This window comes from Scyliorhinus torazame, chromosome 1 (assembly GCF_047496885.1).
Source record: "Scyliorhinus torazame isolate Kashiwa2021f chromosome 1, sScyTor2.1, whole genome shotgun sequence".
Taxonomy (NCBI): domain Eukaryota; kingdom Metazoa; phylum Chordata; class Chondrichthyes; order Carcharhiniformes; family Scyliorhinidae; genus Scyliorhinus; species Scyliorhinus torazame.
Genome location: NC_092707.1, coordinates 378,152,564 through 378,175,016, shown reverse-complemented (window position 1 = coordinate 378,175,016; position 22,453 = coordinate 378,152,564). Strand labels below are relative to the sequence as shown.

The 22,453-nt window shown below is 44.3% G+C and overlaps 1 protein-coding gene across 3 annotated transcripts in view; it reads right to left on the bottom strand.

Annotated features, from left to right (window-relative positions):
* The window catches only part of slc30a6 (solute carrier family 30 member 6), a 227,985-nt gene that overhangs the window by 12,384 nt on the left and 193,148 nt on the right, over positions 1-22,453 (bottom strand). For all 3 annotated transcript variants that reach the window (XM_072511928.1, XM_072511935.1, XM_072511945.1), the window contains one exon: positions 17,972-18,040. In XM_072511928.1, the coding sequence (XP_072368029.1) occupies positions 17,972-18,040 (69 nt within the window). The remainder of the gene's footprint in view (positions 1-17,971; positions 18,041-22,453) is intronic.

Sequence of the window (22,453 nt, the reverse complement as noted above, 5' to 3'; positions counted from 1 at the left end):
GTCCTGGCCTGATTCGATCTGCCAAAATGCATCACCTCACATTTATCTAAATTAAACTCCATCTGCCATTCGTCGGCCCACTGGCCTAATTGATCAAGATCCCGTTGCAATCCTAGATAACCTTCTTCACTATCCACTGTGCCACCAATCTTGGTGTCATCTGCAAACTTACTAACCATGCCTCCTAAATTCTCATCCAAATCATTAATATAAATCACAAATAACAGTGGACCCAGCACCGATCCCTGAGGCACACCACTGGTCACAGGCCTCCAGTTTGAAAAACAACCCTCTACAACCACCCTCTGCCTTCTGTCGTCCAGCCAATTTTGAATCCAATTGGCAACCTCACCCTGGATCCCGTGAGCTTTAACCTTCTGCAACAACCTACCATGCGGTACCTTGTCAAAGGCTTTGCTAAAGTCCATGTAGACAACGTCTACTGCACTGCCCTCATCTACCTTCTTGGTCACTCCCTCAAAAAACTCAATCAAATTTGTGAGACATGATTTTCCACGCACAAAGCCATGCTGACTGCCCCGAATCAGTCCTTGCCTCTCTAAATGCTTGTAGATCCTGTCTCTCAGAATACCTTCTAGCAACTTACCTACTACAGACGTTAGGCTCACCGGTCTGTAGTTCCCAGGCTTTTCCCTACTGCCCTTCTTAAACAAGGGCACAACATTCGCCACTCTCCAATCTTCAGGCACCTCACCTGTGGCTGCCGATGATTCAAATATCTCGGTTAGGGGACCCGCAATTTCCTCCCTAGCCTCCCACAACATCCTGGGATACATTTCATCAGGTCCCGGGGATTTATCTACCTTGATGCGCTTTAAGACTTCCAGCACCTCCTCCTCTGTAATATGCACACTTCTCAAGACATCACTATTTATTTCCCTTAGTTTCCTAACATCCATGCCTTTCTCCACCGTGAATACCGATGAGAAATATTCATTCAGGATCTCACCCAACTCTTGTGGCTCTGCACATAGATGCCCTTGTTGATCCTTAAGAGGCCCTACTCTGTCCCTAGTTACTCTTTTCCCCTTTATGTATCTGTAGAATCTCTTTGGATTCTCCCTTGCATTATTTGCCAAAGCAATTTCATGTCCCCTTTTTGCCCTCCTGATTTCCCTCTTAACTCTATTTCGACAATCTCTATACTCTTCAAGGGATCTACTTGATCCCAGTTGCTTATGTACGTCATATGCCTCCTTCTTCTTTTTGACCAGAGTCTCAATATCTCGAGTCATCCAGGGTTCCCTACTTCTACCAGCCTTGCCCTTCACTCTAAAGGGAATGTGCTTACCCTGCACCCTGGTTAACACATTTTTAAAAGCCTCCCATTTACCAGCCGTCCCTTTGTTTGCCAATAGTCTCCCCCAATCTACCTCTGCAAGTTCCTGTCTGATACCATCAAAATTGGCCTTGCCCCAATTAAGAATTTTAACTCTTGGGCCAGACCTATCATTCTCCATAGCTATCTTAAAACTAATGGAATTATGGTCACTTGTCCCAAAGTGATCCCTCACTAGCACTTCTGTCACTTGCCCTTCCTTATTTCCCAAGACGAGGTCAAGTTTTGCCCCCTCTCTAGTCGGTCCATCAACATACTGAATGAGAAATTCCTCCTGAATACACTCAACAAATTTCCCTCCATCCAAGCCCCTAATGCTATGGCTGTCCCAGTCAATGTTGGGAAAGTTAAAGTCCCCTACTACTACCACCCTATTATTCTTGCAGCTATCTGTAATCTCCTTACATATTTGCTCCTCAATTTCCCGCTGACTATTTGGGGGCCTGTAGTACAGTCCTACCAAGGTGATCTCTCCCTTCTTATTTTTCAGTTCCACCCATATAGACTCAGTGGGCGAACCCTCGGATATATCCCCTCTAAGTACTGCTGGGATGTTCTCCCTAATCAAAAACGCCACTCCCCCTCCTCTCTTACCTCCTGTTCTATCCTTTCTATAGCATCTGTACCCCGGAACATTGAGCTGCCAGTCCTGCCCCTCCCTTAGCCATGTTTCAGTCATAGCTATAATATCCCAGTCCCATGTGCCCGTCCATGCCCTGAGTTCATCCGCTTTGCCCATCAGGCCCCTTGCATTGAAATAAATGCAGTTTAATGTAGACCTTCCTTGCTCTCTGCCCTGCTTTCTCTGGTCATGCTTTACACACTCTCCCTTCCTGCCTTTTGTTTCTGTCCCCACTGACTTCCTACATCGGTTCCCACCCCCCTGGCACATTAGTTTAAACCCTCCCCAACTGCACTAGCAAACACCCCCCCCCGAGAACATTGGTTCCGGTCCCACCCAGATGCAGACCGTCCGATTTGTACAGGTCCCACCTCCCCCAGAATCGGTCCCAATGTCCCAGGAATTTGAAACCCTCCCTCTTGCACCATCTCTCAAGCCACGTATTCATCCTAGTTATCCTGTCATTCCTACTCTGACTATCACGTGGCACTGTTAGCAATCCTGAGATTACTACCTTTGAGGTCCTACCTTTTAGTTTAACTCCTAACTCCCTAAATTCAGCTTGTAGGACCTCATCCCGTTTTTTACCTATATCGTTGGTGCCTATATGCACCACGACAGCTGGCTGTTCACCCTCCCCCTCCAGAATGCCCTGCAGCCGCTCCGAGACATCCTTGACCCTTGCACCAGGGAGGCAACATACCAACCTGGATTCTCGTTTGCGTCCGCAGAAACGCCTGTCTATTCCCCTTACAATTGAATCCCCTATCACTATAGCTCTGCCACTCTTTTTCCCGCCCTTCTGTGCAGTAGAGCCAGCCACGGTGCCATGAACCTGGCTGCTGCCACCTTCCCCTGGTGAGCCATCTCCCCCAACAGTTTCCAAAACGGTAAATCTGTTTTGGAGGGAGATGACCGCAGGGGATCCCTGCACTGCCTTCCTACTCTTCCTCTGTCTGTTGGTCACCCTTTCCCTATCTGCCTCAGTAATTTTAATCTGCGGTGTGACCAACTCACTGAATGTGCTATCTAGCTTGTGAAACACTGCACATTCTACAACATTAAACCACGGTTCCATTGTTTGTTTAGTGGTAGTTCTTACCTAGTAGCACTATTGGGGGAATCTTAACCACAGGAACTACACAATTTTAAGAAGAATCTCCACTATCACCATCTCAAGGACAACTAGGAATGAGCAATAAAAGCAGATCTTGCTAGCAACGTCAATATCCCGAGAATACTTCTGAAACAGTGTCTGCTTGTTGATGCCATGGCCCTGTTCCAAGAGTAGTAAGTAGCTCTTACGCTGGCCTAGCCAATATTCCATTCCTAGCAGAGCCATAAAAAAATGATTAACTGCCTATCAATTTAATTTGTTGTTTGTGGGGTACTGCTATGTTTAATAGGTCGCAATTGGCTGATATCTCTGTAGCGACTATGTTCCAAAGTTAATGATTAATTATCAGCCACTTTGAGATACCATGAGGATGGAAGGCTTGATTTCTGATCTCAGTTAAGTTGGCTGATCTTAGGTGAACTTGAATTAGTTGCTGAGAGGGAGGAAATATAGGGTTCCCAATTCCTGACTACAATCCAATAAGTGATTGCGAATGTGTGAGAAATCGGTTTAAAAGCTAGCTGAGAGCTGGTCAGTCTGTGTGTGTGCTGTGAGGAAGAGCAGCTGGACGTTTTCTACACTTTAGATATTTAATACAATACCAGAGGCAGTGTCTTTGCAAAAAGGAAATAGTCTTCTTATGCAGGAATATCTAAAAACACTCTCCCTGACTGTGGAAGTCACTAGCCAGCAAAAAGGATTGCAGCTGGAAAAAAGAACTGAAAAATCTCTACCAAACCGACTTGAAAATGAAATGAGTCACCATAGCCTCCAAGGACCAAAGGCTGCTCTCCCCCTTTTGACTGGTGCTGATTTAACCTGAGGGTCACCACACCTCAGGCGATGAGAAAGGTTAAGAAGGCGGGGCCTTCATGGATAACCTCAGGATAATCTACTGAACCACAAAACACCTGAATCCAGAATCAACTATTTGCCTGCAGAAGTCAACTACACTGGAATCAATTCATGATGGCTGCACACTTCATCATCTACTCACAAGTCAAGGATTGTCTAACATTTTATTTATATTTACTTACTACTGGATTCAATTCTTACTTCTAAGCCATATGAATGTGTTTTACCATTTCCCCAAACCTTTTTAGTTGTTAATAAACTTACTCTAGCTAAACTCAAGAACGCCTGCTTAAATTGGTTATTTTTTAAACAAAACTATTGGGCCTGGAACAGGTACCCAAGGGAAAGGAAACCTTGTTCGATTGAACCTTTGTTGCTACCAGCAGAGTGTGAGTTGAATAAAGCCAAGGAGCCAGTCATCCAACCTCACCCGGGTTTGTAACAATTTGGGGGCAGCCCACGGGACAGTGACAATCGACAGGTCTCGTCTGGATCAACAACTTTTAGGGAACCTCACTTGGGCTGGTCATAGAGTATATTTATAGCAGGCTGTCAGCATGGTTTCACTGGTACACTTCCACAACAGTGAGCCATCCACTCACTAACTGGCCCCTTATAGGTTAAAAACAATCACTTGCACGAAGAACTGTTATGCACTTGAACAAAGGAATTCTGGATTTCACATAAACAGTAACCTAGAATAAGGCACAGCCTTTAGAAGAAGCAAGACTGACAAAGCTCCTCCCAGCATAATTCATTAAATTCTCCAGTGCACAACGCTGAATAAACTATGTTTGAAGAATTTCAGATTTTCCAGCAAAGCATTGAACTGTTGTATCTTATTCCCTGCAGATCATAGTGTAATGCTGCAGAATGAAGAGGTTCTGAATCCTGATAGAAGACAATTAAATGTTTTCCATTTATAGTAGTATGCATTTGTAGTGGACACAATATTTTCAGTTAATGGGCAGGCTCAGTTTACATGTGTTTAACACAACACAACATGCATTCATGAAATGTCTGTCATTCAAGCATGCAAAAAAAAAAAAAAACTATATAAGCTTCCCATGTCGTAATTTGTACAACTCTGAGTCACAAGCAAGATGTCCTAAATCAAAACCCATCTTTGCTACTTTCACTAAATTGTATTGATGGGGGAAACCATTTTGCTTCACACTGCAGATCCAACAAAATGAAACAAAACGCTTACCTCACAGTCACCAGGGATCCCTGCTCCCATAAGACCACCGTTTTGTTAGAATGCTACACTGCTTAAAGGCTGGAAACAAAATATATGTTTGTGTAGGACTTCCCTAGAGTGCATCAACATGCATTATCAAGAGTATTTGTTGTTGATGTGCTAAACCCACCTGAGGACAGCACATCTACTTCCCCATCTGAAGCACAGCTATGGTAGTTCACTTGGGATAGTATTAACTGGCGCTGCACAGGCTCTATTTTGAGAAGCTGTGACTGTATCCAAGTGATAGAACATGACCAGGCACATCCAAGTAAATCTCTAAAATTCCCCATAGGTACAATTATTTGGTTATTCTCTTTTGTGCTAGTGTTAACTTGCTAAGTGGTTAATAGCTTGAGCTCTTTGCCGTATCAATAACCTTCTCAGTTGAGTCCCTACCTTTGATACTTAGGAGAAAAGCGGATTAGATATTTTCTGAAAAGTAAAATATTTACTGCATTCCACTGTGATGATTTCTAAGCATGCGGTCACACTTCAAGAATAATCTAATCTCTTGTTTTTGTAAAGTATTGTATGCAGATATTTGACTGTAGTATTATGTAGAGTATATGATATGCAACTGTAACAAGTAAACTAGCCTGGAAAGGTCCCAAGAGCACTTTATTTGCAATTATATCATATTTGCAACCTGCAGAGGGAAATGTCACATTAGTCCCATACTGGTGATTTGCAGTATGACACTGTAGTAGTTGAACCCTGTGGTAAGGAACTGTAACAATATAATGATGCATTCAGTCTACAATTTTTAAAAAAACATCACAGGACGAGTGTGCCACTGGTAGGGTCAGCATTTATTGCTCATCCCTAGTTGCCCAAAGGTGGTGGTGTTGGGGTTTCTTATTCAATCATGGGTCGCAAACTGATACAACTAGAGTGCTTGCTTGGCCGTTTTGGGGCTAGTTAGACATCAATGTTGCGCATGTGACTGGAGTTCTATGGAGGCCAAACCAGTTAAGGACAGCAGGTTTCCGAGTCTACAGGAAGAGTAAGCGTTTTTCATTTAAAAAAATCAATCCAACATTGTTATTTTACTGATACCAACATTTAAAAAAAAAACTGAATTCAAGTTGTCAAACTCACCATTTCCATGGTGAGATTTGAATAATTTATTTGGATTATCAGGCCAGGACTTTAGATTACTAGTTCACAAACATAGACAATAGATTGCAATACTACACTTACAGCCCAAAATATGGAACTGTTCCAGTGACATACTTATCAGTTGCAATAGGAAATGTTATCAGCAACAGTGACTCATTCAGAAATAAAAACTCAAAACTACAAATTACAGGAAGTGAATACTGTTTCGTGGATTTCACAACTTGTAATGTCCTGAAAGAGCTGACATGAATAATACAAGTGTATTAAGATTTGCCTCTACACTGGAGTCAACCACAACAAGTAAAAAAAATTATATGACTCCACCTGTTGTAGCAGAATGTAACAACCTGTTTATTCTACTCTTGGGGAAGGTGTTTCCAAGTCAAGTGAATGGGCTTTCCCCCACTCAGAGAAAGCATCAGGTAGCCCCGCAGTTTTACTTGTATTTATTAGCTTATAAAGACATAAGTCAACAATTAAGACTTGTATGTATAAATAAATCAGTGGCAGTATGTGTGCTGTAACTCGCAATTAGATTTCATACAATGAACAAGATTTTAAAATGTTCTACCTTTAATACTATAAAGAAGGTCTAATTTTGCTTTAATGACAAATTTGAATTGCTAGATTACGTTTTATTTATAAGCAGTAACAACTGAATTAACAGAAGTCTACTGCAGCCTGTTTCTGGCGATTTTGGGAGACTATTTGTTGGCGAGGAACATCAACTTTTCTTAGCTTAGTGCCATAGGATTTGTTACATGAACCTTAGCAGAAAGGCAAAGTTAATGTCCTATCCAAAAGACAGTAACTTCTGTCAAGATTCTCATGATTTCCTGCTGTAACTTTGATGGAAGATGATCAGAAACCTGGATAAATGGGATAGTTATTTACATTGAATCTACAGAGTGTTTGCCAAAAGCAGCGGTGGTAAATCAGGGAGCCACAGCAGAGAGTTTAGCTCAACGTCTTACACAATGCAGCATTGAAGTACCAGCCTGGATCATTTTCAGTTGGCATTTTTAGTTGGCAAACTAACTAGTGCTGGAGTTTCAACTAATGACAATCTATGTTCATTATTTGGATGAGAGTCTATTGCATCCAACTTTGCTGATGACACTAGGATAGGTAAGAAAGCAAGTTGTGAGGAGGACACAAGGTGTCTGCAAAGTTGACCACTTTGATTAGAATAATTTTTAAAAAAATATTTTAAAAAAATAAAAATTCTCCTTTTTCACGTTTTCTCCCACATTTACACCCATCAACAATAAACAATAATCAACAAGATATGTCAATCCCCATAATAACAACGATCCCATCCGCCCACCAACCCCCAAACCTCAACCCGCATGTTTACATAAACAAATGACAAAAAGGAATCAGGGATTACCCGTAGTCACCCTTAATCTACACGGCTCTCCACCCCACCCCCCCCAACCAACGCCATCCAGCCTCTAAGAGAGTACCGTACATGATACCCCAAAGTTGTACCCCCCCCTCCCCCCCAAGTCTCCAGCTCCTCCCGTCCACTGCCTCTTGTAAAACTCCTCCTCCCAACCTCGGTTCCCTCCCAACTTTCCACCCCGGCTAGACCACTCGGACCCTGTTCTGTCAGGCTCCGATGGCCGCAGCCCCTCCCCCCACCTCACTCCCGTTCACTGGCCGGCTTAAACCAGCCAGCGTGGAGGCCCCCTCCGGGGTCCCTTTCCCCCTTGCCCGGCCCTAGGAAAGCCCAAAGATCCCCTTTTAGCACACAAACCCCGCATATCCACCTACACCCCAAAGAGCCCTCCTTTCGAGTTAAAGTCCCGTCCCTTCCCTTGTCCAAATATATGCAACATTGGCTCCTTTAGCCTCTACCCCCCGCGCGCAGTGATACAAAAAAAAAAAGAAGAAAATACAGTCATGAGGTTACATCGGCACATGACCATTCCTCAATTTGTCAGTTCTGCCACAGTCCTTCTGCCTTCGCAAACTCCTCCGCTGCTTCCGCCGTTCCAAAATAAAAGTCCCTGAGCTTGTAAGTCACCCTCAGCTTCGCTGGATATACAATGCCGCACTGCACCTTGCCAATGTACAGTGCCCTCTTCACCCGGTTGAAGGCAGCCCGCCTCCTCGCCAGTTCCACCATAAAGTCCTGGTATACACGTAAAGCAGCTCCAGCCCACTGCACCACCCGCTTCTGCTTGGCCCAGCTCAGGATCTTCTCCTTCACACTGTACCTACGGAAGCACAGAGTCACTGCCCTTGGCGGCTCACTCGCCTTAGGTACAGGCCTCCACGACCGATGAGCCCGATCCAGTTCATATCGGGAGGGGTCCTCCCCCTCCCCCAGTTATTTTGCCAGCATCGTGGCAAAATACTCAGTCGGCTTCGGTCCTTCAACTCCTTCGGGCAGCCCCACGACCCTCAAATTCTGTCGCCTGGATCTGTTTTCCAGATCTTCCATTTTTCTTCGCAGATTCTTGTTCGTGTCCATCACCTTCCGCATCTCCTTCCCCATCGAGGCAAGTTGATCACCGTGCTGCAATACCGTCTCCTCCACTTCCTTCAGCGCCTCCCCTTGCTCTCGCACCTCCGCCACTGCGCTCGCCACCGCCGTCTTCACCGGGGAAACCGCCTCCTCCACCAGCACATTCAAAACCTCCCTCATCTCCCCACTCACCATCTCCATACATTTCTCAATCTGCGCCAACTGCTTTTGGAATTCCGCAGCCATCACCTTAGTTAGTTCTTCAGCCGTAAGCACTGCGGCCTCCCCTGGTGCTCCAGCCTCCATTTTCTTTGTTGACCCTGCGGTGACCTTTCCCCTCTCCAACGGACTTTCAGCCACTTTTTTCCCGGCCGTTTTTTTGATGTTTTTCGACATCCTTCTTCTCCTTGCGCTATCTCCCGACTTTTACTGCCGTCGCTGGCCCTAGGACCGGGCGTTACTCCCCGAAAATGCCGTTCCCGAACGCGAGCCCTCCAATGTGCGGCTGCCTCCCGCCCGCCGTCACCGGAAGTCCCCTTGATTAGAATAATTAAAAGGCAGAAAATTATTTAAATTGAGAGAAACTGCAAAATGTTGTGGTATAGAGGAATCTGTACCTTCATGCACAAATCACCAATGTTAACATGCAGGTACGGAAAGTAAGTAGCAAAGCAAATGGAGTGTTGGCCTTTATTGCAAGGGGTGTGGAGTATAAAAGTGGGGAAGTGTCTCACAGGGGCACAGTCTTGTGGCATAGTGGTTAGCACTGCTGCCTCACAATATCAGGGACCTGGGTTCAATTCCGACCTTAGGCGACTGTGTGTGTGGAGTTTGCACATTCTCCCGTGTCTGTGGGAGTTTCCTCCGAGTGCTCTGGTTTACTCCCACAGGCCAAAAATATGCAGGTGAGGTGGATTGGCTACACTAAATTGCCCAGTAGTGTCCAAAGGTTAGGTGGGGTTACAGGCTTAGGGTGGGGGGGCAAGGCCTTGGTGCTCTTTCGGAGGTCAGTGCAGTCAAAATGGGCCAAATGGCCTCCTTCGGCACTGTAGAGATTCTGTGATATACAGGGCTTTGGTGAGACCAAAGAGTAGTGCATTGAGTTTTGGTCTCATCTGCTTTGGAAACAGTTCAGAGAAGTCTCACCAGGTTAACCCAGAGGATGAAGAAGTTGTCTCGTCTTATGAGGAAAGGTTGAGCAGGTTGGGCCTGTACTCATAGATTATCATAGAAGTTACAGTGCAGAAGGAGGCCATTCGGCCCATCGAGTCTGCACCGGCTCTTGGAAAGAGCACCCTACCCAAGGGCAACACTTCCCCCCTATCCCCATAACCCAGTAACCCCACCCAACACTAAGGGCAATTTTGGGCACTAAGGGCAATTTATCATGGCCAATCCACCTAACCTGCACATCTTTGGACTCCTTGGGAGTTTAGAAGATTAAAAGGTGACTTTAATGAAACATGTAAAATTCTGAGGGGGTAACAATGGGACGGGGCCGGCCAAGCCCAGTGGACAGAGTCTGGAGTTATGAGGATGGTGAATAGGAGGGGAGGGGGAATGAGAGACCGCCGGTTAGGATAGTTATGTGGAATGTGAGGGGTTTGGTGGAGGTGGAGGGAGGTTTTCATCTCTGGGGTAGTGCTCCCGAACTTGTTACCAGGGTCCCTAGAAGTCTTTTTCGGGAGGTCGGACCGGCTCGGCGGCAAGCGGGTGCAGATATTAGCCTTTGCCTCATTGACTGCTTGGAGGCGGGGTGGCTGTTAGCTTCTCCATCCTGTGACACGGCTTGACGGGGGAGGAACCTACTTGAATTTCTTTGACTCTTGAGACGGTGAAGTCTCAGTTAAAGGGGATGATGGAAGGGTTTCACAATTCATGGGGGCTGTTTATTATGCGCTTTCCAGAATTGGTTACCATTGAACATGGGGGAGGGGTGTTGGCGGTATTGTTGTTTTTGGTTACACTGTTTATGGATTGATTGTTAATTTGTATTTTCTTTGCCAGGAATGTACGGGAGGATGTTTTGGTCTGTATATTGAGCGGGGTGCAGTTTGAGTGGGGGAGATTGTTATTGTATTTGTTTTTGTTTGTTTTTTCTTTGGTTGTTTCTTGATGAAAATATTGAAAATAAGGAGAATAAAAAGAAAAAGAAATTCTGAGGGGGCTTGACAGGATAGATGCCAAGATGATATTTCCTCTCACAGGGGAATCTAGAACTAGGGGGCACAGTTACAGAATAAGGGGCTTCAATTTAAGACAGAGGCGAGAAGGTATTTATTTTCTTCAAGGGTTATTCATCTTTGGAATTCTCTTCCACAGAGAGCAGTGGAGGCTGAATTAAACATACTTTTGATCTACGGGTATCAACGATCATGGGGCAAGGCAGGGGAGGGAGTGGAGGCCACAATCGGATCAGCCATGATCTTACTGAATGGAAGAGCAAGCTTAGTGGCCTACTTTTGCTCCTATTTTTTATGTTATCACATGTCCTGAAACCAAATTTCAGGCTCAGCCAAGAATGCCACCACTGAGCCAAGTTGGCAGTTAAAACATATAAGCACTTCTCTTCCTCCTTACACCGGCAGTGTGCAGTCCTCCCCACAATAATTATGTAACTGAGGAACTTTGGGACATATCCTAAGCAGACCAAGTCATATTCAACCTCCACCTGGAACTAGGAAAATAATAAAATAGTCTTCAGCCTCTTAAGTCACCGGGAGTGATTTTCACCAGTTCCATCAGATGCTGAAGAATCTCAAGAGATGGCCAAGATGGAGTCGAGCTGAAATGTGATTTTGTCTACATGACACCACCTTGGAAAGGAGGTAAAACACACCAGGAATTGGCCACTCAGAAGATTGCTAAGGGCTGATTGCCACAAGGCATTTTGGTTAATAGTGCCCTTGAAGGGACTGGTTTAGCACAGTGGGCTAAATCGCTGGTTTGTAATACAGAACAATGCCAGCAGCGCGGATTCAATTCCCATACCAGCCTCCCCGAACAGGCGCCGGAATGTGGCGACTAGGGGCTTTTCACAGTAACTTCATTGAAGCCTACTCCTGACAATAAGCGATTATTATTATTATCCACGTAACAGTGACAACTAAATAGGAGTAAATGCATAATTGTCAAGGATTTTGAGTGATACTTAAATGTTTATTCATCTTTCACTGCTCGTGTTGTTGGATGTTTGAAGAAAGACATGATGGCAGTGGTTAGCACTGCTGCCTCAGGTGGGGTTACCAGGTTGAGTGGGATGGGGTGGGGGTGCCACGGTAGCACAGTGGTTAGCACTGTTGCTTCACAGCACCAGGGACCCGGGTTCGATCACTGTACGGAGTCTGCACGTTCTCCCCTTGTCTGCGTGGGTTTCCTCCGGGCGCTCGAGTTTCCTCTAACAAGTCCCGAAAGACGTGCTTGGTAGGTGAATTGGACGTTCTGAATTTTCCCTCAGTGTACCCTAACAGGTGCCGGAATGTGGCGACTAGAGATTTTCACAGTAACTTCATTGCAGTGTTAATGTAAGCCTACTTGTGACACTAATAAAGGTCATTATTTTTACTCAAAACCTCTCGCTATGAAAGATACCATTTGACTTCTTTACTGCCTGCTGTACCTGCACGCTTACTTTCAGTGACTGATGCACAAGGACACCAAGGTCTCACTGTGTGTCCATCTCTCTCAATTTACACCCATTCAAAAATCCAAAGCGGATAACCTCACATTTGTCCACATTATACTGCACCTGCCGTGCATGTGCTCACTCACTCAGCCTGTCCAAATCCCTCTGAAGCACCTCTGCACCCAAATAAAAGAAATTACCAGATGGCAGAAAAGAGAGCCCGATGTAAAGGAAAAAGATCAATTGACCATGGGCCAATGCTATTCTTCTGTGTCAGTTATGAAAGGGACTGCCACTCACAAACTTACACCCTGGGCACAGCCCATCGTCCTCAGGGATGAATGGAGGCAAATGGCACAGCACCCACTTAGACTTTGGATGTGATCGAACGGCCAGGCTGCATCTGAAAAGCAGCGTGCTGCGGCGCAGCATGGCCGGTAGAAGCCAGGATCTACCTGGCTTGCAATGCCTTGCAAGATCTAACATGATCTCTCGCGAGACATTGCGATGTGAATTATGCTCATTGTGGGCGGGATCACTTTTTGGCAAATCTGCATATTAGAGCAAGACAGCTAGTCTCACTCTAATATGCAGTTTCCCGAGGCATCCGAGGAGTTGGGATCTATCGCCTTTGTCTCGGAGACCTTGGGTGTGCACCGTTCAGTACTGGTCTCCACAAAGGGGGATCAGATGGAATGGCACTCGAGAGGGTCTGCCCGGAGGTCAGAAGCCCCCAGGTGCATGCCCTGATGTTTATTTAATTCACTGTTCACTACATTTCTGGGTTTGCGTCATCTTCAAACTTTGAAATTATTCCAGTTGTCAAGGGCATTAATATATGTCAAGTGCAGCATTGGTCCGAATACTATCCCTGGGAAATACTTCCTGCCAGTGTGAAAGGAACGATTCGCCATTACTTTATGCTCCTGTCACTTAGCCAATTTTGTATCCAGGGCTGTCACTATCACTTTAATCCCATGAGCTTTAATTTTGTTAACAAGTGTATTAAGTGGTACATTAGCAAACACCTTTTCAAAGTCTACAAAGACAAAGACATAACCACACTCTCTCTTAATCCTCCCCATGACTTCATCATAAAGAACCCGTCCTAATTAGTAAACTATGATTTACCTTTAATAAATCTGAGCTAGCTTTCATTTATTTGCCCACACTTTCAAAGGCATCAATTTTTTCTTAATTTGATTGCTATCTCAATAAAACAGTCGCCATCATTAGGCTGACTTGCCTGCAGTTGCTGTGTTGATTCTCTCTTTAAAAAGAAAATACACGGCTGTAATATTTGCAATGGTCCAGCCCGCTGACATCTTCGCCATATCATAGGAGGGTTGGCAGATTGTGGCCAAACCCATTGCAATTTCCACCTTTACTTCTCTCAGTAACCTAGGATGCATTCCATCTGTCTGGGCAACTTTTCCATCTTTAAGAACAACAGTTATTTTTAATTATCGTCTCTTTATCTATTTTTATCCTACCAATATTCCTACTGCCTCCTGCTTTACTGGTATGTCGGCAGAATCCGCTTCTTTAGTGAAGACAGATGCAACAATTTCGTTTCTAAGCCTTGCTTGGAGCCTCCATAAGATCTCATTTGTGGTCCCTACCCAGCCTCACCTTTCATTTGACCACCGTTTAAATGCAGTAAAAAATTGCAGACACTCTCAGAATTTCAATCCACGCAAACGGGTTTGAATTTTCCATTTCCCTCCAAATCCAAATCCCCATACATCATTTTACATTTACTTCCTTTCCCATCGCATCACAATTTAACTATCCTACCGCTGTCAACAGTGCTGAGGAAAGTCATACGCAACAGATTTTTCAGAATCCAGTCTCTACACAATGTAATCAGTTAAAAAGATGAGACAAGAATTACCCTGAATGTTACACTGCGCCTGATCCACAGCACTCCACTGTGGTTAAGGACTCACAATATTTTTCATTTTTTGTGCTGCATAACATGTTATTGCGCTTTGTTTTATAACCCAGGGGGACAAATTTCCAGGATATGGCACATATATGTGTACAAAACAGACAAACTGCAAACTTAGGATTCATAAACAACAAATAAACTCGATGAATGCAGCTGATGCAAATGGTACAATAAAGCAACATACCAACAAGGATCACCTAGTTCAGAAAGGAAGTTACTCTAATGGTACAATTAGTTACAGGAATAAATCATTGCTCTAAATTACAATAAGTTACAGAGGAGACAAGATATATCAAAAAAGAGAAGTTTAAAGATGATAATATTAATTACTTAGTCACTGCATGCAAAGTAAAGATGAAGAATGGCTGAGACTTCCTTGGGATGAAGACAATCTTACAGTACATATTGAGTGAATGCTAGAAACACTTCAATTGTGTGGCTCTGCATTGAGATTAACGGAATATATATACACGCTATAAAGCAAACAGTATTCAAAAGGTTCATGATGATTTTTAGTTGATGACCTGGGCGTTCCACTCTAAACCCAGAAGATTTTCCACTGGATCTCGCAGAGATGGATGTGGAAAACAACTTGCTGTTTTCCATAGGGCCAGTTCTGACAAGGGACTCCATTCTGTGCCCGCTCACATGTTGACAGGTATATGATAAAGAGATGCTGTGTTTCCCACCCTTTGCACTCATGAAATTACTGATGTGGAGCTGCCTGTCAGGCCTGGCATTCAGTGATCTGAGATTCATGGGGTCCTGGGCAGAAACTGAAGAGACCTTTCAGAGCGCTACTGTACACAGATTTGTTAATTATATTTTTTTTAAATGGAGTTCCATGCTCAGGCGGGTGAGGGGGGTGGGATGTCACCTTCCATACGCTAAAGATCACAGCACTGGAGAAATAGATGGCTTTGTTTATTTGGAAGTCCCATCATTGCACCCCAGATAGGGCCAGGATCTGGTCTGTTAAATCACTAAGCCCAAATGGTCTACGCTTTGGAACATTCAAGGAAGTTTTCAACTTAAATAACACCACACTTTAACAAGATTGAACAGCAGAATACTTACCAGATATTTTACGAAAATTATTTGAAATTATATAAAGGGGTCCGGGGTGAAAAAGGATAAAGCATTGACTCAAGGCCACTTGGCTTATATGAGTAGCAGAATATTGCTTAACACCATAAAGGCCAACATCTATGGGCTGGTGTGTTAATACCATACTGCCTACACACGATGGTGGAGGTAAAAGATCTGATGGCACTATTTGAAGAGAGAAGGAGTCCTTTCAATGCCCTGGCTCATAGTTATGCCTCAATCGTAAGTAATAAAACAGATTATCTGGCCATTATCACAATGCTGCGTGGGGGAGGTGGGGGGGCTTTGCTGTGTGCAAACTGGCTTCTTCATTTGCCAACACTAAACAGTGCTAAATCCCATAATGCAGCATTGAAGATCTGGCCTGAATTACATGCTCAAATCTTGCAATGGGATTCTAACTAATTTTCTGACTGAGAGGCAAGTGTCCCTCCAACTGAGCAAAGCTGACGTTGAATGTAGCCAAAGTCAACATAGTGCAATTTCATGGACACGACAATCAATTGCGTTTCTACAAACAGGATAGCCAGTGAGAAAACAAGAGAGCTTCCCGAATCTGGTGCCTGACATTAACATAAAGTGTAGCTATGGAGGAGATATATCTGAATGCCACAGGTTTTACTCATTCTTCTTCGCGCAAGTGATATCACTTTAGTGGTTTCCATTTACAAATGGTAGGAGCTACAATATTTAGTTGTAAATTACCCATTACCATGCCACCTTGCCCTTCCCAGAACTCACTATCAGATGAAATTGGAAGGAAATTAGAAACAATGACCAATGCAAACATTTGCTTTCTAATACATGTGGTGTCAGAGAAACATTACCCACACAGAACTACAAATGTTATATACTAAACAGAATCATGAGTGAATCCAAAAAAAGCAGAGCTTAAAAAAATGTGAAACTCAATAATGTCAATATTAAATATAGAAATGGGACAAGAAAGAGAAAAATTAAAACATCATGCATCAGGAAACAGCAGTACAAAACCCTTAAAGCACTGCATAAAGAGATGTTCACATGTGGCAAAGTGCAAAGGGATTTCAGTGGAAACTGTGTGTTACAAATATAACAAATGAATAGATCCAGAATCTATTTTCACACCTGCTACTTCAGATTTTCTACTGTCTCCGAGTGTATGGCATGTTTGCACTTGATGTGGCCTGAGACTAAATCTCTACAATGCTGTTTCTCTCTCTTGGGCCCAATTGTTTGCAACAAGTAATTAAACATTTTGCTCTGTAGAAATATGTTCCAATATGGTCCAAACATAACCATTTGTTTATAGCCAATTCTGTATCTTGTATGCAATACAAGCATGAACACCTGATTCACATCATTGCATACTTTAAGAAGCAATTAAAAAATGCAAGGTTTTTGCATGTTAAATTTGGCACGAAAGAAACTCTCAAAATGATATACGTGTTTCTATGTTTGCGAATACAGACAGATAATATGTTTTGTGATGAAGTCTGTTTGTTTAGAAACATTTCCCAAGTGAATTTCACTCAAATGTTGCAAGATCTATTTTTATACAGAGGTATGACCGACCTGTTCAGCTCAATGTATGTATACGAGGAGAAGCAGGGACTTAATGGTTTATTGACACCGAGCTTGAACATAAACAAATGCAGCAGAATTACTTGGGAAAATACACAACAGGGGAACAAAACATTGGCAGAGATTTGAAATGTGCTTTGCTATAAAAGGTAGCTAGTACCTTGGAATATTTTTCAATGATTAAATATTTGATACTTAAGTATTGGAACCTAATCGATGGACAAAGTGTTCTATTCTGATGCATTCATCACACAACTGTACCAGAACTACCTCCCCTAAGTTACTTTCTCTTTTGCCTCATAATCAATTCTAATTTAGCTGGGCCGGTTAGGTTCTCACTCCATTGAAACTGGCTCTCCTTCAATTAATTATTACCTTGATTTGGTGTTTGTCCTTTTCCGTAGCTTGCCGAAACCCTGTGATCACTGACCCCAAAATATTCCCCCACAGATTTGATTGAGATTTTCAAAATTGAGAGAGGGGCTGGACAGAAAATGTCGGGAAAACTGTTCCCACAGGTCATAGGATTGAGAACAAGAGGGCACAAATTTTAGGTCATTGGCAAAAGAAGCAAAGCCGACACGAGGGAAAATCTTTTCACAGAGTAATCTGGAATACACTGCCTGACAGTATAATGGAGGCAGATTCTAGGAACTAGGGAAATTGCCCTGTTACCTGAAAAAGACGAATGTTCAGAGATATGGGGAAAAGGCAGCAGAGTGGCATTGGGTGAATTGCTCCTTTGGTGGGCTAGCACAGGCACGATGAGCCAAATGGCCTCCTTCCGTGCGATAACCATTCTGTGATTCTCTGACGGTCCCCGTCTCAATCCTTAGAACCAAATCCAATAAAAGACCAAGAGAGCTCAATAATTTGAAAATTATAACATTTGGTACTGCAGGGCTAAATTCTGTACTCTATCTAGAAGGATCATACCAGAGTTCCAAATCCTAGGGTCCAAAAGTGCTCATTCCTCACTTCGAGAACACCATCTAGAGTGGAGACCTGAAACAACGACATTAAAGTATTCACATATACATTTCAATTTTATTTACAGGAAAGTTCAACATTTCTAGACTTCTAAACAACAAACAAAACTAAGATCCGATTATCTTTTAATGTTTCACTGTAAACTTGATAAGTTACCTGCACACGGAAGCATACAAAAACATTTTTTTGGTTTCCAAAGAGTACTTTATATATGCTGTCAAACTACTTTACTTCTCTCATTACAATTTCAAAAGGTTCATTCTGCCTGGTAATGGAAAAGTAAAATAAAGCTGTCAGCCGTTTTCCTGCTTCAGGCTTGTTTTTGTGTTGTCACACTTTCTCCTTTAGCCAGGAATGCAGAATTCTGCCCTACAGCACGAGAGTGCTCATCTCACAAGAGGCACAAGCATGTTGTCACAGGACACACCATCCTGCAATCTGGATGTAGCCCAACATGTCTTATTCAATGTCGTCGCAGCAAATTGAAGCTGAAGTTTGGATTTAACACAAAACCACACGGCTGGAAGCCCAGTGCTGTTACTCGGGATGCCCCCGATGAATCAACGCTTTTGCATCAATGCTTTCTGAAAATCAAGAATTCAATTTTTTTCCTAACACTATTGGGATATTTGCAACACTTTCAGAACTTCAAGTTCTAGGTTTCAAAAGAACTAAGATTTCATACAAACTATTTATTTCCATAATAGGTTCTCCAGGGGCTTACATTGCTAGCCTCATTAACTTAAGCCACCGTCTTAAAAGAACTATTTATATTTACGTTGTTTTTCATGACATTAGAATATCTGTTCTAAGGCATAATGTAGGAAATGAAGTCTTTGTGCAGTGTAAGGAGTGGTAGAGTATTTGTACATAAATCACAAAAACTTAATGTGCAGGTACTGCAAGAAACTAGGAACCAAATGGTATGTTACACTCCTGTCCCTGTTTAGATGCCTGCATTTCAATGAAGCTTTTACGATCCCTAAAACAACAAAGGATATGAAAAACTAGACTGTTACTTAGCAACCAAGGGTCTGCAGATATTGAGTCCTTGCACATGGGGAAGTGAAGCTGACCCTGTGAAGAGCCTCACTCCAAATCCCCACCACCAAAACCTAGCACAGTTCACTCTCCCATTTCCCCATTACTTCTTCCAACGAAGCCTGCTGCATCGACAACATCTGCCCTTAAATATCCAACATCTTATCTTTCCCTAAGTTGGCCAAGGACAGGACCCTGTCCAAGAGCAAGGGCGGTAGTGTCAGAGGAAATGAAGGAAGGTCCTTATGTAGAAAGTTGTGAAGATGCAAGTACCTGATTATATTCACTCTTGACAGCTGGAACTTCTCTAAAAGCTCATCCAAACTGGCGAACGTATCTTCCAGAAACATGTCTCGCAACCTCTCCAACCCTACCCTCTCCAATGAATAAAGAATCCAAGCCAGATGGCACAAACCTATGGTTCCTGCAAATCGGAGCCAACAGGGACATGAGTCCAATTTAAAATGCTGCCTAAACTGATTTCAAATCCTCAAAGTGGCCATCATCACTGAGCTTGAAATGAATTTTACATGGGATAATAGGAGTGGGGCAGTAACCAGAGCCCTCAGACGCAACCCTGTGCATGAACCGCCACCCCCCCCCCCCCCCCCCCCCCCCCCACCCCATTGAGAATCCGGATCCTTGAGCCAGTGTTTATTTGCCACCCAATAATAACATAACAGATTAGGTAGTGCCGAACCCCCCCTGACTGCCCATCCCGGTGCAGAAATGCCCTATGAATCAGGGGATACCAGTCCAAACAAAAGTAGATATCAATTTATTGACCCTGCAAAAGAAATCCTTGGGAAAAAAGACTGGGAGACACTGGAACAAAAACAGAAACTTCGGGAGAATATTCATCTTCACCATCTGTACCCTTGCTGCTAAGATCAGAAGGAGGGCATCCCACCTTTGTAAGTCAGCCATCAGCCCATCAGCAGGCTACCAAAGTTAAGTTTATGGAGCGAGGCCCAATCATGGGCCACCCGGATTCCCAGATAGCGGAAGCTAGTTCTGGCCGGATGAAACAACAGTCTCCTCAGATCGGCTCCCCTGCTGGGGGCTCAAAATTCACTTTTGCCCAGATTCAGCTTGTATCCCGAGAAGGAGTCAAAACTCCTGAGCAGCTACATTATCTCCTCCACATTGGAGAGTGGGTCTGTGATATATAGTAACAAATCATCTGTATAAAGACACTCTATGCTCCTCCCTCCATGCTCTATTCCCCTCCATCTAGTGGACGGCCTCAACACAATGGCCAGCGGCTCAATTGCTAAGGCAAACAAAAGCAGGGACAATGGACATGCCTTGCCCTTGCATGCCTGCCTTGCATCCCTATTTAGTTGAAAATATCCCAAGCTCAGAGCACACTCACGGGCCCTGTTTCCCAAGTTAGTATGCACACTCACTGTACAAAAGCCTAATCCATGAAATTAATTTTCTTTAAAAATGTTTAATTGATATTTTCAGTTTTTACACCTGTTGCACTTTAAGTTCAGTATTTACAATACGTGTGGTTCTTATGTACATTTTCTACGATACATCTTCTGTCTAGGTGCACTTTCCCCGCCCACCCACCCCCTGCCTGCCCTGGTTCCCCTTCTTATCCTCCCTTTTCATTCAGGGTGTACTCTCCTCTTTCCCCCTTCTTTCCTTTGTGCTTTCTGCTGTGTCTGCCTTGTGAGTTGGGTGGGAGGGGTCTTCTGCCCCCTCCCTCTGTGCTGTTCCCCTCAGTTCGCTCCTCTCTTCCTCCCCTCCCTCTCCCAGAGTTGTGTGTTCCTGTCTGTCTTCTTCTATCTCTTTTTCCTCTAGTCACTGTTGGCTTTGAACAGGTCATGGAACACGCCGACGATTTGTCCCATGCTTTGAGGAAACCTTCCTCCGACCCTTGGATGGTGATTTTGATCTTCTCCAAGTGGAGAAATTCCGCCAGGTCTGCAGCTGTGGGTGGTGCTTCTGATCGCCAGCCGAGCAGGATTCTCTGGCGTGCGATTAGGGAAGCGAAAGCTAAGGCACCGGGCCCTCTTCCCATGTGTAGCACTGGCTATTCGGATACCCCGAAGATTGCACTTTTGGGCACGGCTCCACCCTCACCCCCACAACCTTGGACATTGCCTCGGAGAACGCTGTCTCGGAGAAGGCTGCCCAGAATCCTACAAATTTGGGACAAGCCCAAAACATGTGGGTGTGGTTGGCCAGGCCTCACATTTATCCTCCAACTCCGGGAAGAACCTATCCATTGGGATTCTGGTTAGGTGTGCTCTGTGCGCCACTTTGAGCTGCATGAGGCTGAGCCTTGCGCAGGAAAAGGTGGAGTTGGCCCCGCTCAGTGCTTCGCTCCAGAGTCCCCAATCCACTTCTGTCCCCAGTTCGTCTCCCCACTTCCGTCTGGGCTCGTTCAATGGCATTCGAGCCCTTCCAGTAACTGTCCGTTCATTTTCCCGCAGTTTCCCCCTTCCTTACTGTCCGTATTTATCAGGTCCTTTAGTAGTGTGGTCTCCGGGCATGAAATGAATTTTTGCCCAAAGCCAAGCCTTCCAGGGATTTCAAAGAAGTACTCCCGCTCAACATTATCGAACACTTTCTCAGCTTCCATCGAAATAATCACCTCTGGTTCGGGATCTAAGGAGGGCGACACATTTAACTATCTTGTAATGTTGGCCAGCTCTTAATAAAACCAGTCTCCTCCTCTGAATTCACCCCAGGGAAGCAGGGCTCCAAACACATTGCCAACGCCTCAGCATCAACGTTTAACAACGAAATAGATCGATACAACCCACATTCCGTGGGATACTTGTCCTTCTTCAGGAACACCCCGGGACACGGGATCATTAAACATATCGAGCAGAAGTGGGACTAAATGATTTGCAAACTGTTTGTAAAATTCGATGGGGAATCCATCCGCACCTGGTGCTTTGCCTGTCTGCATTAACCTAATAAATTTCATGACCTCCTCCGGCTCCATAAATGCCTCCAACATCTGCCTTCTCTACTGCTCCACCTCTGGGAAGGTCAATCCATCCAAAATCTGCATCATTGATGATCTCTCCTCTGGGGGCACTGACTTATACAGCCCTCTGTAACCTTTTCTGGGGCGGAAACCAACCCGCCGCTCGAGGCCCTGACGTGCACCATTTCCCGGGATGCAGCCTGCTAGCTCAGCTGATGCGCTAACAAACGACTGGCCTTCTCCCCATATTCATAAAAGGTCCCTCTCGCGCATTGCAACTGGTTCACCGTCTTGCCCGTTGACAATAACTCAAATTTAGTCTGCAATTTCTTTCTGCTCGCCAACTACTCCTGTGTCAGGGCAATCAAGTACTGGTGGTCCAGCTCAAGAATGGAATCCATCAGCCTCTGCCCCGCCACCCTTCCAGATTTATCCCT